The 14,909-nt window shown below is 59.7% G+C and overlaps 1 protein-coding gene across 4 annotated transcripts; it reads right to left on the bottom strand.

The window, feature by feature from the left end:
- Window positions 1–518: 518 nt before the first annotated feature.
- Window positions 519–14,885, bottom strand: SCAF1 (SR-related CTD associated factor 1). 4 transcript variants are annotated; one of them, XM_027038126.2, is made up of 11 exons: window positions 13,702–14,885; window positions 10,880–10,993; window positions 10,575–10,632; window positions 9,739–9,833; window positions 9,374–9,474; window positions 9,168–9,283; window positions 3,597–6,440; window positions 2,872–2,954; window positions 2,423–2,641; window positions 1,254–1,382; window positions 519–959 (listed from the first exon to the last, which is right to left on the bottom strand). In XM_027038126.2, exons 2-11 carry the CDS (start codon window positions 10,985–10,987, stop codon window positions 768–770), a joined length of 3,945 nt encoding a protein of 1,314 aa, XP_026893927.2. In that variant the 5' UTR covers window positions 10,988–10,993; window positions 13,702–14,885; the 3' UTR covers window positions 519–767. The 4 variants fall into 4 exon arrangements, with proteins under 4 accessions (XP_026893927.2, XP_026893926.2, XP_026893925.2 ...); XM_027038125.2 differs by lacking the exon at window positions 13,702–14,885 and adding an exon at window positions 13,238–13,671; XM_027038124.2 differs by lacking the exon at window positions 13,702–14,885 and adding an exon at window positions 11,457–11,475.
- Between the last annotated feature and the right edge of the window lie 24 nt (window positions 14,886–14,909).

Below are 14,909 nucleotides of genomic sequence, written 5' to 3'. Positions count from 1 at the left end.
GGTTCTGGGTGATGTGGACTGACAAAGGCCAGCGTGGCCCGGACTCACTGTGTGGCCCTTGCCACTCTGTGCCTCAGTTTCCCTCTACCTCAGGAGAATGGGTAATATCACCCCAGCCTCGAAGGACTGGTAAAAAGGGAATCCAACTAAATGGGGGACAAAAGTTCTGTTGCTGAGGCAATTCCAGGGCAGACAAATAGCACCCAGGTGCCCTTAGCCTGGAAGACACTGAGCAGGTGGGACCTGGGACCCCAACCTCCCACCCGCCACCATTTTCTGTCAACAGCAACCACTTGTTATGTAGCTGATGTGGCGGTTCTAAGTACGTCACTTGCCTGGGTCTTCGTCCTTGTAACACCCACTTCAAGGATCAGGAAACTGAGGCCCAGAGAGAGAAAAGCACTTCCCCTGAGTCACACCCTGCTAACCACCCTCAGACCTGGGTCAGACCTGGGCAAGTCTCTTCCCAACCCTTTCCCAAACTGGTCTCTGAAAAGAAAGGGCTGAAATCATGGGGCTCGGGGCTAACATTTCATGAAATCTTTAATGAAACTGGGGGAGGGGCACAAACAGAAGGGAGGGGCGATGGGGACAGGCTTGGGGGCAAGGGGCACAGGGCTGGGCAGGGCAGGGGGCTCTCCTCTTCCCTGCAGCAACCCTCCCCCAATCATCCCACTGACGGGGCGGGGGAGGGAAGTGGGGAGGTGGAGCCATAAATACGTCCAGAATTCCAAAGAGGCGAAGGAAGGAAGGGGTGGCCGAGGGTCTCAGAGAGGGGGCAAGGGCAGGCCTGGGCCACCCTTGTCAGGGGGTCCAGGCTCCTTGGGCGGCCGCGGGGGCCCTGGGGGGTCCCCCGGCTTGCGGCCATGCTTGCGGAAGTAGCGGTAGCGTTGGACGTAGGCCCGCACCAAGTTGCTCACCTTCACTGGGTTGATCTCCCCGCTTTTGCTGTGGCAGATCTAGGGGGTGAGAGGCAGCTGTGGTCACCTCCAGCCCCCCAGGGTCCCCTCCACCTGGACTGCTGACTGCTGAGCACAGCTGCGAACTGGGATGGGAGCCGCTCCCCCAGATTCCGGACCAACACCCCTACGTGTCCCCCTGATGTCAGCGGGACAGGCCCAGGTGGGCTTGAGCAAATCCTGTCCCCTCCTCACCTTCCACACTGACCCCCCATCCCCGGCTCCCCATGCATGCACATGTCTCCTTCTTGTCCTCTCCCCACTTCTGTGGATCTGTCCCCCGCTGGGCCCCACCTTGTGGACAGCCTTCCTCAGGATGTCCTTGTACTCCTCCTTGGTGATGTCCTTCTTCTGATAGTACGGCTTGATGGCCAGCTTCACCTCCTCCACTGCCCTCTCCTGCGTGTGCAGCTTCTTCAGATACTGGCAGAGGGGGTGACGGGGAGGGAAGGAGGGACAGCAAAGGCCGGATGAGTTCCTGCGGAACCCCAGGCCTCCACTCACCTGCCTGCCAGCTCAGCCTCCTTGACACATCCAGCTACTCCTGGAGGTGGAGGTCCTGCTCAGGATCTGCCCTGTGTTACCCTTGCTGCGGTCACCCCAGACCACAGGCCAGGCCGGGCCTCTGAACATCACTTGAACATCACCTAGGCTGGACCTGGGGCTATCCCCGGTGGCCTTGACCAGGACACGTATGTCCACTGCCCATACAAAATTTACACGAAGTAAAATGGGGCGCTTGGGTGGCTCAGTTGGTTGAGTGTCTGACTTCGGCTCAGGTCACGATTTCACAGTTTGGTTCAAGCCCCGCATCAAGCTCTATGCTGACAGTTCAGAGCCAGGAGTCTGCTTCAGATTCTGTGTCTCCCTCTGTCTCTCTGCCCCTCCCTCACTTGTGCTCCCTCCCTCTCTAAAATAAATAAATAAACTTAAAAAAAAAAAATTACACAAAGTAAGAAATAGGCGACCCCATCATCTGGCAATCGGCTGTTTGACCACCATGACCTTTTTGGACCCGACCAAAAGGAAAACCGGCCTGAGGCCTGTGAGTAGAAGCCAGATGTAGCTGAATGAAAACTGGTTTGTTCCCACTCGTGCATTTGAATCAAAGTTTAGTTCCTTGGGGTGCCTGGGTTCCTTCTTCAGTCGGTTAAGCATCTGGCTTCCACGCAGGTCACCATCTCACTGTTACTGGGTTTGAGCCCTGCATTGGCTCTGTCCTGACTGCTTTGGATTCTGTGTCTCCCTCTCTCTCCCCTCCTCTGCCGCTCACACTCTATCTCTCGCTCTTTCAAAAATAAATAAACATCGAAAGAAAAAATTCTAGTTCCACACAATTCAACGACTCCTGTTTTATCTGAGTTCCCACCTGTTGGCGTCAGTCTGCTGTTCTCCTTGGGCGCCTGCACTTCAGCATCTGCAAAACTGTCACCATCAACCCACCTCTCCCAAACCCAGCTCACCTTGTCTGTGTCCCCACGTCCCTCGGAGCTGCTGCTGCCCTCTCGCTTGTCACATGCTGCAGCCAGCCCAGTGGGGGTGGGAGGGGTAGAGCCGCAGCCCCCCAGGGGGAGGCTGCCAGGGAGCAGGTAGCTGGAAGGGCCAGCGGGCAGACCCAGAGAGGTGGGCACAGGAGCTGGGGTCACCCCCAGACTGGAGGGTGGCTTTCGGTGGCTGAGGATCTGTCGGAAGAGGTTGGAGAGCGGATGAATGACGGGAGGGGGAGGGAAAGAGGGAACACGTACCCCCATCCTTCCCACCCTGATTTCCAAACTGTCCCAGAGGCAAGAGGCCTCTCCTCCTGCCGACCCCTTCCTTGTCCCAAGGTCTGCTGAGAATTGTAGTTCCTCTCCTAGTCAGAGTCAGGGGACAAGAAGAGGGACTGTGGGGACTCTTCCCCAGAGGGGCCCACCTGGTTGGTGGCCTGGATCAGCTCCTGGGCCTTTGCTCGGCTCGCCAGATTGGCTTCTTCCATCTTGAAGAGAAGTGCAGTCACTGCAAGAGGCAGAGAGTTGAGGACAAGGACATCAGGAGCTGACACAGAGGCCACCTAGGCACCTGCTGCCGTCTTCCCCCCGGGCCCTGGAGAGACCATAGGTTTCGGGCTCAGAATTGGGAAAAGGGGACCTTGGCCAGTGAGAGAACGGCTCCGCACCCCACATATTCTTAGGACTCAAGGTATGTGTGTGGCCCGGGGGGAAACAGGGCCAGGTCATTCAGGGACGAGGTAGCGGCAAAGGTGAGATTCTGTCTCAAGCTCCCTGTGCCCTATTGCTAACCCTTAAGGGACAACGCTCCCTGCTCACCCTGTTCTTCCTGGTCCCTCCACCACACCCAACCTCGTCCACCTCCGGGCGGACCCCAGAACACGGCCCACTCCTCCAGCCTGTGCTGGGCTGGCCACCCCCTCTCCCCCCCACTCACCTGCCTGCTCTCCTCCAGCACAGCCAGACATCTACCAGCCTTCTAGACAGCCCCTCATCAGCCCTCACCCACCCAAACCCCTCGCAGTCTGGGTCACTGTGCACCTACCCCCTCCAAAGCATCCCCACTGCCTCCAAGCCTGTCCCCACAGGACCTGGTCCTCCCCAATCCTGTCTGTCCCAGCCCGCGCCCCCCACCCCAGGGCACACTCACAGGCCAGGACACCGCTGGTGGTGCAGTCCACACCAGCAGGCAGGTTCCAGGGCATGGGCGGGGGCAGCGTGGGCAGCTGGGAGACACGGGTAGCCGGCCCATCCTCTGCCCCTGAGTCACCGGCTGTGGACCCTGCGCTAGGGGCAGTGCTCGGGGCAGCTGCGGCCGTGCTGGTGGCCGTGGTGGTGGCAGGCTGCTGCTCTTCCTCCTCCTCCTCTTCCTCCTCCTCCTCCTCTTCCTCCTCCTCCTCCTCTGCCCCGCCTCGGACCCCAGCCTCCTCAGCGGCCTCCTCGGGAAGGAAGGAGACCTCGGGGGTCTTGCAGCTGCTGTCCACGGTCTGGGAGTCCGGTGTGAGTGCAGGGGGGGGAGGGGCTGCCTTAGGGGGCGGGGTGCTAGGGGCCTTGGCCACCCGCTCTTCCCCGGACCAGGAAGTCTCCTCCACCCCCTTGGCCCCCGCTGCCTGGCTGCAGCTATCCGCCTTGGACTTCTTCAGCGTTGCAGGGCCGCCGCTGCCCCCACCGCTGCCCCCGCTGCGGATCTTTTTCCTGGTCTTGGATGGCTTGGTCTTTCCCTTGGTCCCCTTGGCTTTCTTGGCCCCAGCCTTGGCCTTGACCTTGGTCTTTTTGGGCTTGGTGCTGCCTGGAGCTGCTTTGGCCACCTCTGCAGGGGCCCGCTCATCGGGCTTGAGGAAAGGGGAGCGGCTCTCCCGGTCGCGGCTGAACTTGACTCCGATGGAGCCCAGGCCAGCGGATGCGGCCTCCTTGGCCGGCGTGGTGCTGCTGACGCCTTCGCGGATCAGCACCGCCACCTTAGACTGCAGCTTCACCTTCCGGGAGGAGGAGGAGCACGACGAGGAGGACGAGCCGGAGCCGCTGCTGACTGGTGGCTTTGGCGGAGGCCCCGAGGAGGGCGCTGACTCCTTGGGAGGCCGAGCCTTCTTGGATGACCTGTCCCTGTCCCTATCTCTGTCCCTGTCCCGGTCCCGATCCCCCCCATCCAGCGCCTTCCGCCGTGATCCCTTCTCCCGGGAGGAAGAGGAGGAGGAGGCGGCCCCGGAGCGGCGCCGGTCCTTCTCGCCGCTCTTGCCCCCCCGCTCCTCGGCACTCAGTCCCTCTGAGTCGTACAGGACCTCGCGCTTGGGCGACGAGGCCGGGGCCGGCGACGGGCCTCGGGGGTCGGACTTGTCCGGCCGGCCCACGGTGATGGTCCGCTTGATGGCGAAGAGATCATGGTCCGTGAGGTCCTGGATGGAAGGTGGCACCGCCCCCCTGCGGCGGCTGTCACGCTCTCCGCCCAGGGAGCTGGAGCCGGAGGGCGGCTGGGTGGGCACCGGGGCCTTCTCGCTGTCCCCAGACCGCTTCTCGCCCCGGGACCGCGACCGCTTCTTCTTCTTCTTGCCGCCGCCGCCGCCGTCTCGGTGCTTGCCACGGTGCCGCTCGCGCCTCGAGGACGACGACGAGGATGTGGCCGGGGGCGGGGAGGCCGAGCGCCGCCGCCGCCGCCGCTTCTCCCGGGACCGCGACCTGCGGCTGCCCCCGCGGCGGCGGTCGGTGCTGCGCGAGCGGCGGCGGGCGGAGCGGGACCGCGAGCGGCGGCGGGCGGACGACGAGGCGTGAGAGCCCGGCTTGCGGTCCCGGGAGCGGTGCTTCTTGGAGTCCCAGGGGGAGGCCGGGGCCGGCGGGGCAGGCTGCGCGCTGGACGACGACGACGCGGCCTCCTTGGCCTCGCCGCCGCTCCGCTTGCGCTCCCGCCTCGACTTCTTGCGGGTGGGGGGGCCCGCGGGGGCGGCGGCGGCGGCGGGGGCGGCGGCCGGGGAGGGCGAGCGCTGGCGGTAGCGCTCCCGACGCTGGGTCAGGATCTTGCGGCGCAGGTCCAGGCCGCCCCAGCGCGTGTCCGCGGTTGGCGGGGCGGGCGCCGGCTCCCCCAGGTCCACCTGCAGGGCGCCCTCGCCGTCTGACTCGGCGTGCAGAGACAGGAAGTCGTCCCCCTCGGGGGCGCGGGGGGCAGGTGGCGGGGGCGGGGGCTGGGCCGCCGGGGGCGCTGAGGCTGCAGGAGGGGGTCGCGCCGCCCGGCCGGCGGCCCGGAAGAGGGAGACTGCCACCCTGGGCTCCTCCTCCGGCTGGACGATCTCGCCCTCCTCGATCTCGGAGTCTCCCGGTGGCAGCAGGGTTGGTGGGATGGCGGCTCCGCCGGCCGTCACCACCTCCACAGAGACCTTGCCTTCCCTACAGGCCTCCGCCTCCGTCCCCACCACGAAGACGCGACGGCGGGTGGCTCCGTCCACCCGGGTGGAGTCCACCTGTGGAGGCGTTCCAGGGGCCGGAGTCGGTTGTGGGGGCTGGGGGTCCGGGCGGGGGCTCTCATCACCTGGGAAGTCCTGGCTCAGACTGTTGTCATCATAGATGCCCGCCAGGGTCTCGGAGATGCGGCTGATGCTCTGGGACAAGCCTTCCTCCTCCTCTTCTTCCTCTTCTTCCTCCTCTTCTTCCTCTTCCTCCTCTTCCTCCTCCTCCTCCTCGGGTGAAGGAGTCCCCGCTGATGAGCTGGGGTTGGAGCCAGTGGGCTCGAAGGGGTCGTACTTCTGCTCCGGAGCAGGTGGTGGGGAATAGGCCTCGTCGGTGGGGTGGAAGGGGTCATAGATGTCGAATCGGGGGGCAGGTGGGGCTGGGGGGGCTGGAGGAGGTGGAGGCGGGGGAGGCGAAGGGGAGGAGGATGAGGGGGAAGGGGAGGGGGAGGAGGACGCAGAGGATGGGGCAGGGGGTGGGGCAGGGCCCCCGTCTCCAGTGCCCAAGGTAAGGAGGTGACGGGCACAGGAGGGTCGTGAGGAGTGAGACTGTGGAGACACTGTAAAGGAAGAAAGGAGACAGGGAGCCCCAGTCAGGCACATGTCCTCCTCCCTGGGCCGTGCAGAGGGGGCCGCAGGCCAGTGCCCCGGCCACCACCCCACTCTGGCGGCACCCTGCACTTTGCACGGGACAACTCACAGATGCTCCTAATGACTCCAAGCTGGAGGTACTGTGTCCTTTCAGGAGGAAACTGAGGCACAGAGCACTGCAGTATCTTCCCCAAGGACACACAGCAGGGAGAAGGGGGGGTGCAAACAGCCAATGTAGCCACTGAAGCCACTGAGCCCGTGCTCCCATGTCCTGAGATACACACTGGCCCGCAGCCCGAGAACCCCCTCACCAGTGTCACCACAGAAGACACAGGCTAGAGAAGGGTTGCTGGGATTTGAACCTAAGACCGCTGCTCCAGCTGCCTCTTGTGGGAATCTATCCTGTTTCCTGAAGGGAACTGTGGGCGGCTGAGAAGGTGAATCTCCCTCTCGAGAGCCCAGGAAATGGCAGAGCCAGGGAGCCCTGACAGCCGGAGTCCACAACCCACGCACTTCACTCTGTGACGAGCCCCATCTGAGGGGCAACATCCGCTCAGGACTCAAAGACACCGCCAACGGGCGACAGGAACAAGCAGTGTTCGCCCCTCCACATGGGCCAGGCATCGTGCTTTCCTGCCTAACTTCATTTGTCTTCCTGAGACCCTGCTTTCTGAGGATGACGTGGTCTCCATGCCATCAGTCCCACACACGGTGACAACGGACCTGGGCTGCACCTCCGGACACACACACTGGGGTCCAGAGGCCCCATTCAACCACCTACTACAGGGACCCTGAGATGGCAAGGGCACCAGCATGGTCATGTAGACAGTGACAGGACAGCAGGGGCTTAAGAGGGCAGTGCCAGGGGCGCCCTGGGTGGCTCAGTCGGTTAAGCGTCTGACTTCAGCTCAGGTCATGATCTCACACTTTGTGAGTTCAAGCCCCACCTCGGGCTCTGTGCTGACAGCTCAGAGCCTGGAGCCTGTCTTAGATTCTGTGTCTCCCTCTCTCTCTCTGCCCCTCCCCAGCTCATACTGTCTGTCAAAAATAAATAAATGTTGAAAAAAAATAAAAAAATAAAAGAGGGCAGTCCCAGAGCCACCTCTCAATCCAATCCTAGGCTCTGGCCCTCACCCGTGACGTGACCAAGGACAAGGAACTCAACCTCTGCCTGCCTTGGTTTCTTCATGTATACAGTGGGCATGCACTCATTCATTCAGTACATTTTTGCTGATTGCCTATCTTGTGCCAAGCTGTTTCAGGTACTAGGAACAGAACAGTGAACACAACAGACAAAAGTCCCTGCCTTCAAGAAATCTCCATGAGCCACGCAGAAAAGTCTGCCAACTGCTGAGGGCTGTGGAAGAAAATAAAGCAGGGAGGACGGTGATGAGAGCATTCACACATCGCAGGGATGAGGGGACTAGGTGGGCAGCTGTGTGGAACAAACCAGACTGCACCCGGCCCCACAAGGACTCGGTGAGCACGAGCTATTCCTACCCTGCTTATGAATTATTACCACCACCGGAAGTGTAAAACACAGACTAGAGCGGTCTGGAAATGCAAGACGGCCCCTCCTTTATGTAATCTTTATACGATATGGAATCAGGGATGAGATTTTTTTCCTAAAGTTCTTAATAACTTCCAAATGAAGAAAACCACTTCTAGTAAGAAAATAAAAACCCCAGCATCTCCCACCAAACAGCTCTTACAGTCCAGATACAACTATATCACCGAAGGCCTGGCACCAAATTCCCAACGCCTTCTGTTCTTGTAAATAAAGTTTTATTAGGACACTGCCACGTCCATTTGTTTATTTATCCTGTAGGCCTTCTAATTTTAAAAAAAATGAAGAGCTTTTGGAGGGTTCCCCAAGGGCGTGGTGGGCCCTGAGTACAACGCCCCCTGAGCCAAATGGACAAGACATTTCGCAGCTATAAAAACAGGACAAGGGAAACCGAAACGGGCACAGCGTGTGTGAGCCACGGTCGGCTGCGCAACAGTCACTTCTGCTGACCGCGCCGACCTCTCCTCTCCATCCCTCCCAACTGTGGATGCACGTTGGAGGGGGGGGGTGCGGAGTCTAAACCAGGGATTCCCACCGGGGTCCTGGGGGCCCGGAAACCTCACCGAGGAACTGGTTAGAAATGCAAATTCCCGGGCCCCACCCCAGACCCACTGAATCAGAGATCCTAGGAGTAGGCCCAGGGACCCGTGTATCGACAAAGTCCTCCTCCTCGTGACTCTGATACCCGCCCAAGTCTGAGAAGCTCTACGCTGCTCACAGGGCTTAACGCTCAAAGAGACCTGGGCTACAGGCTCAGGGCCCAGGAGCACCACTCATCTACTGGCTGTGCCACCTTAAACAAGGGACTTCCCTTTTTCAGATTCGTCTCCTCTGGAAGATAGAGATGCTAAGAGCCTCCCCCCACCCCACCCCCAATCCCAGGGAGACGAATTCCCAGTGCAGTTACACTGCCACGTAGCGCCCTGGACACGGAGTGCCTCACACGTGCCGGCCAGGACATCAGCGTTTGCTGTAGGTATGTCTGTAGGTACATAAAGCCTTGCAGTCTAACAGGCAGAGGCTTAAAGATTTTGTCTAAATGACAGGATCGCTACTGTTACTACCAACAACAGTTGACTCGTGCAGGACTCCGAGGCCGCCTGCTCAGCTCTGCCCTGGCCCCACATACCCGTTTTGCCTGTCCTCCAGGCCCTGAGACGGGGCAGCAGGCTAGGCACCGGCAGAGGGATGGGATCCCTGTCCCCGATTCGGACCTCGGCCACCAGCTCCAGCATGTCCTCGCTTCTGCAGGGCAGAAGGGGGTGAGTGAGCCTGAAGGAAGCTGCCAGCTCCCCCACTAAAGGCCTCTCCCACTCCAGCTGCCCAACTACTCACTCGCCAGGCCGAAGGTCCAGGTGGCTGGGAACCCAGGTATCTGGGGGATCCAGAACGCTCACCAGCCCCGCGAGGAAGCTGTCTGCGGCCATGTCCAACACCTGGAATAGGCCGGGAGGGGTTCCAACCCGTCCCTCTCACGTGAGGGCCCACAAATCCCACTTCCCCAGCCCCTAACCCTTCAGGAACCCAGGCATCTGAGAACCCGAGAAAACGCAGAGATCCAACCAATTCCCTCATCCTGACTTGCTCCCAGGACCCAAGGGCCCGGCCCCAGGGATGATGCCCCCAACCCCTCCAACACTACAGCTGATCAGCACCCCAACCCCAAGAGTCTGTGCCCCCAGCCCCCTGCTCTTACTCACAGTAGCCGTGTCGGTCCCCCCTGACTCCTGGGAACGGGGTTCTGACCGTGGGCTCCGGCAGCCCCTCCATCGAAGGCCGTGACACCGGGAGCCATCTGGAGAGAGATTTGCATGGGAGATTGGACACAGGGGACGAGACACAGAGACTCTGTGGAGTCAGAGGAAAGAGGAGCCTGCTCGGGCTCTTGAGGAGGGAGCCAAACTCCTGCCTGCTCTCCCTGCCTCCACCCCTCAGCTCCCACCTTGGGGCCCAGAAAGACTTCCCCAGCGCCATTCAGAGGCGCTCTCACCCACCTGACCTCCTAGCTGCCCTCAGGATGGATTCCAGACAAGCCAGCCTGGCACGAGAGCCTTGCGGTGACACAGGTCCCATGGAGCTGTCCTGCCTCACCTCCTGCTCACACCCCAGGCCTGCCAGCCCCAAAGAACCACAGCTCGGTCCTGCAACACGCCCCTGTGCCGTGTGCCTGCTGGGTGCCTCTGCCTACCAGGCTTTCCTCTTTACCAGACAACGACTTCAGTACATCCTTGGAGACCCAATTCACCGGTCTGCCCCTCTAGGAAGCCTCCCCAGACCCCATCTCCTCCACACTAGCTTAACTGGGCCTCCTGCGCTCTCCTAGTGCCCCGGGGCCACCTCTGCGCTGTGACTGTATCTCCCCTCCACCAGACCGTGAGCCCCTCCAAGTCAGCCATGGGGTCCGACCCATCTTTGGCTCCCCGAGCCAGCACAAGGGCAGTACCCGGGAGGCCTCAGAAAGTTTTTAGGAATGCAATTAGGATAAAGAATACGGAGAGATGGGACGGAGGCTAAGAGGAACCAGAACCCATCGTACCTTTATCATTTGGCAGATCCCCCTGCAGGGAACTTCCCACAGCCTGCTGAATGGCCCGCTAGAGAAAAGGTGGAGGGTGGAGGGGGTGGAAAGAAAGGGCAGTCAGGGGACCCGTGCAAATGGTCACAAGCTCTGCTCCTGGGAGACAGCCATTCCAGACACCCCTATAACGAAACTCGAACCCTTCGGAGGAGCCAAGTGTCCAGGCCCCCAGCCCCTCCTCCCCCCAGGGCCCAGGAGCTGGGCCCTGACATCTGCATTTCCAGCCCATCCCTCCCTTGGCCCCAGACATCTAGCAGCCTTACCAGGATAAAGGCAGAAGGAGAAAGCGTGGGGTCTCTGTCTGGCGGACCATCGCCCAGATCCTCGCCCGACTCCTCGGTCTTCCCTCGAGACTCATCTTCTTCCTCCATGGTCACCTGGTGGTTGAGGGGGTGAGAGTTTCGAGTGGAGGCAGGGGTCGGGGGGGGGGGTGGAAGGGGCTGGAAGCAGAGGATGGACGCAAGGATCTCCAGGGCCTCCGCCACGGCTTTGACCAAGCATCCTCCTCAGCATCCTTCTGCCCTCTACCACCACACGCCAGTCCTTGGGCGAGTCCCAGGCCCTGAGCAGACGTCGCAGAGACCAGAATGGCTCTCTTCCCTTGCCTAGATTTCTACTGCTTCCTTTCTTGCAGGGAGGCCTTCTGGCCTCCTATTTCAACACTCCACTCCCCAGTCTCCGCTTAAAGCTTCCCCCACAACCAAGCTTTAAGACCTCCCTGCCTGCCCCCACGCTGGCTGATGTTTTTCCCGGTTGAGTTGTGATTTCAAATACTGTGTCCCGCAGTCCCCTACACTCTCCTCTCCCAAACTGAGATACGTGCCAGTGCACTGAGTATACCTCAGATACCATGCAACTCCCTAAAGCGGCAACGATTGTCCTCGATGGTGAGGGACCAAAAAAAAAAAAAAATGAAAAAATTGGTTTATATGTACACAAAACACGGAGCTACAAGAGTGATGTACAAAACCAACACCAGACCGAAAACACTACTTTCAGAAAGGCATGCGGAGGACATCCACCTATCACCAATCTGCCCATTGTGGGAGATCATGGCTAAAGCCTTCATGAGGTCACAGAAATTCTCAGATCGTTCGGAGGTTGAAAGATTACCCTTCAGACTGGTGGGTGTCCCCATTAGGTCTTCAGAAAGTAGGAGTACCCCAGCTGCAAGCTTCCTTAGAACCATCCAATCTGCTACTGTGAAAACACTATCCGGTCTCCAGAGTTCCCCGAAAGCTTTAAAACCCCTGACTCTTTATGCTTCTCTGTAGACGGGCACCACAAGAGTATCTACCTCCAAGAAGGGCGGTAAGAACTGAAAGCAAAGGGACTTTCTGCTACAGAGTTAGCACAGCCCAAGCGCTCAATACAAAATAACAAAAATTAGCTTCAAGGCCCAGGTTTACCGCACATCTACCTCCCCCATTCTCCCAGCTGCACACCTGCCAAGCAAATGCATCGGTCCTGGTCTCCTTCCTACCACAGCTTTCCAAGCTCTGCCCAGGCTCCCACAGGCAACCTCCCAGACAAGAGCCTGTGGCTCCTTCACTAACTCCCACTAACATGTCCCGCCTTGTTAAACCCCCGTGGACAGTTCCCAGCCCTGGAGCTGCTCTCCAGCACCTCTGGGAAAAGCGCATGTTACGCAGAACAGTGACTGCCACATAACAGGGGCTTTAGTCAAGACCTGCTGAGGACAGACACACAGATCCCCAAGCCCTCCGCGGTGTATGAAGATGCTCCCCTGCCCATTTAGACATGCCCCAGGCTTTGCAGATACATCCACAGTTCTTTATATCTTTTTCACATGAAAAGGTTCTGCAGACATTGCTAGGTCCCTCTAGATCAGTGTTCCCCAAACTACAGTCTGAGAGCAGTACAGTGCTTTGCAATTAGCTTGTTATAAAAAAATAAAAGTAAATCGAACACAGTTGAAAATTCTTCATGGTGCATCACAAGTAGTACGTGGGAATATTAATTAATGGGACTTGGGCATTAAATACACATGTCAGTATGTCCTAGCTCTTAACACAAAAAATGCACTTCTTACTGTAGATCAAGGTCAAAAGAGTCTGAAAAGCATTGCACTAAATGAGTCTCAATGATCCTACAGACTTCCCCAGACTAATGTGGACTAATTCCAACTCTCTATAGCTCCAGGGCAATGCAGAATTTTTAGCAACGTTTTTCATTTAAATTACATTATAAAGTGCAAGTACATTTGAGCTGGGCAAATTTTCCAATACTCTCCTTTGTCTTGTTCTCCACGCGATTACCCAGCCCCAAAAGGCATTCGAATTGCTCCAGGCATAAAGACTGTACTCCTGCAGTCACACTGAAAGCCACCTTGATGGTTCCAGGTCCTTCTAAGTGCCCCCCAGCCTCCTGTCACCCATATTAGACACTCTCAGACGTTAGAGACCCATCCAGCCCTCTCAGCACCCGTCAGTATTTGCCTCCCTCCCTTGGTGGGTACATCCCACCCCCCTGGGTGGCCCTAAAAGACTTCCTAGCCCTCCAACAGTTCTTCCAGACCCGCTACATGGCCCCAGACCCAGGTAGGTGAGCCGCATCCTCAAGGCAGCCCATGTAGACACTCCCAGTCCTAACAGACATACCCCGGGCGCTATAGATGGCTCTGCAGATACTCCTCTGCTCTTGCAGACCTCCTTCACCCTGGGACATATCTCAAGATCTCAAGATGGCCCCAGAACCCTATAAACAGACCCTAGCTTCGGGTCAGCCCGTAAAGACGATCAACAGTGTCTACAGATATGACCCAGACCAGCTATGTGATGGAGGGCAGGCTCCAGTCTCAGTCCAGGCCCGGTGGACATCCCCAGTCCTCTCGGGGACGCCCCGTAGATGCCCCCCGGAACCCACAGACGCGTCCCGGGGCCTTGAGAAGGCCCCCCGCTCGGCGCCAGGCTCCGCCGCCGCTGCCGGGCCCGAGGCCGCCCCGCTAAGTCCGCCAGGCCCCGCGGCGTGTGGGGAGGACCCCGGGACAACTAGCGACCCGACTCCGCCCCGCCCACCCCGATAGGCCCGAGCCCCGCGGCCCAGACTGCCGCCGCCATCTTACCCCGCCGCTCGGGCTGCGGCTCCGGCCCCGGCGCGGGGCGGGGCGGGCTGGGGGGGCTCGCGAGCAGAGGGAGGAGAGGGGCGGAGCTAAAACGCCGCCGAGCTTGCCGGGACTTCAAGTACCGAGCACGGTGCCGTGAAGGCTGGTGGGAAGGCTCCGGACTCAATTTCCCAGCAACCAATGGGGCACATAGGCATGAGCGCGCGCGACGGACGCCGGGAGGCGTAGTCCGCACGTCGCCTCCGTCGCGCGGGGACAGCAAGGAGGTGAGAGGTGAAGTGGGCGGGGTTGCGGCAGCCCGCGACAAGGCCCCACGGTGCCCTGCGCGCGCGCGGAAAGAGCTGCGGAACAGGAAGTGATGTAAGACCACTCAGCCCGACCGCCGCAAGGGAATTGTAGTTCGAGGAGAGGGAAGTAGAAAAACAGCCGGACTTGCTGAGTTGCCCCGCCCACTTTCTGGGGATCCCAGAATCCTGATCTCCTAGTCCTCTCTAAATTTAGAACCAAGGAGCCTGACGTACAACCTCCTCCTCATTTAGGACGGAAAAGTCCAAATTCTGATTCCTCTCATTCAGCAGAGAAGCCTGGACTCCCTATTTCCCTCCTGCCTGGGACTTGGGAGTCCGACCACTTCTTCCTTCCAACCAGGAGTCTGGCCCTCAGGCCCTTCCTTCCTCAGACCATTGCTGGTCTCCAGCTCGTACTTTACACAGACACAAGTGTTCGGGCTCCCCACCTGAATTCCCTCGGATCCAGAATTCTGAATCCCCGAACCCAACCCCTGAACCCAAGAGTCAGGGCCCCCAGCTCCCTCCTTTACGGAATCCAGTAGTAAAGACTCCCAGATCCCCTCCTCCCCGGGACCCAGGATTCCAGGCCTCCATCCTCATTCTCTCCGAGAGACTCAAAAGCCTGGGCCCTCAGCTTCTTCCTCCTTCAAGCCTCAGAAATCCTGGCCCTAGGCCCTTCATGACTCGGCCACCCCGGCTTGGGCGAGCTGGCTCAGGGATCTGGAATGCAGTGATCTCACGGCCCCTCCCTGTCCCGTTACGCGGCTGTCCCCCCTCCAGGGCCCCATCTCCCCTCCCAGTCTGCCTTCCGCTTGGCTGGGACTCCGGGAACCGGAAGCCTGGGTCCCTTAGCGGGCGGAGACTCCAGCGTCCAGCCTAGACACCCGGGTCGGAAGCCTGGCTAGGATCCCAGGACGT

This window comes from Acinonyx jubatus, chromosome E2, assembly GCF_027475565.1.
Source record: "Acinonyx jubatus isolate Ajub_Pintada_27869175 chromosome E2, VMU_Ajub_asm_v1.0, whole genome shotgun sequence".
Lineage (NCBI taxonomy): Eukaryota > Metazoa > Chordata > Mammalia > Carnivora > Felidae > Acinonyx > Acinonyx jubatus.
This window is presented reverse-complemented; position numbering and strand designations above follow the sequence as displayed.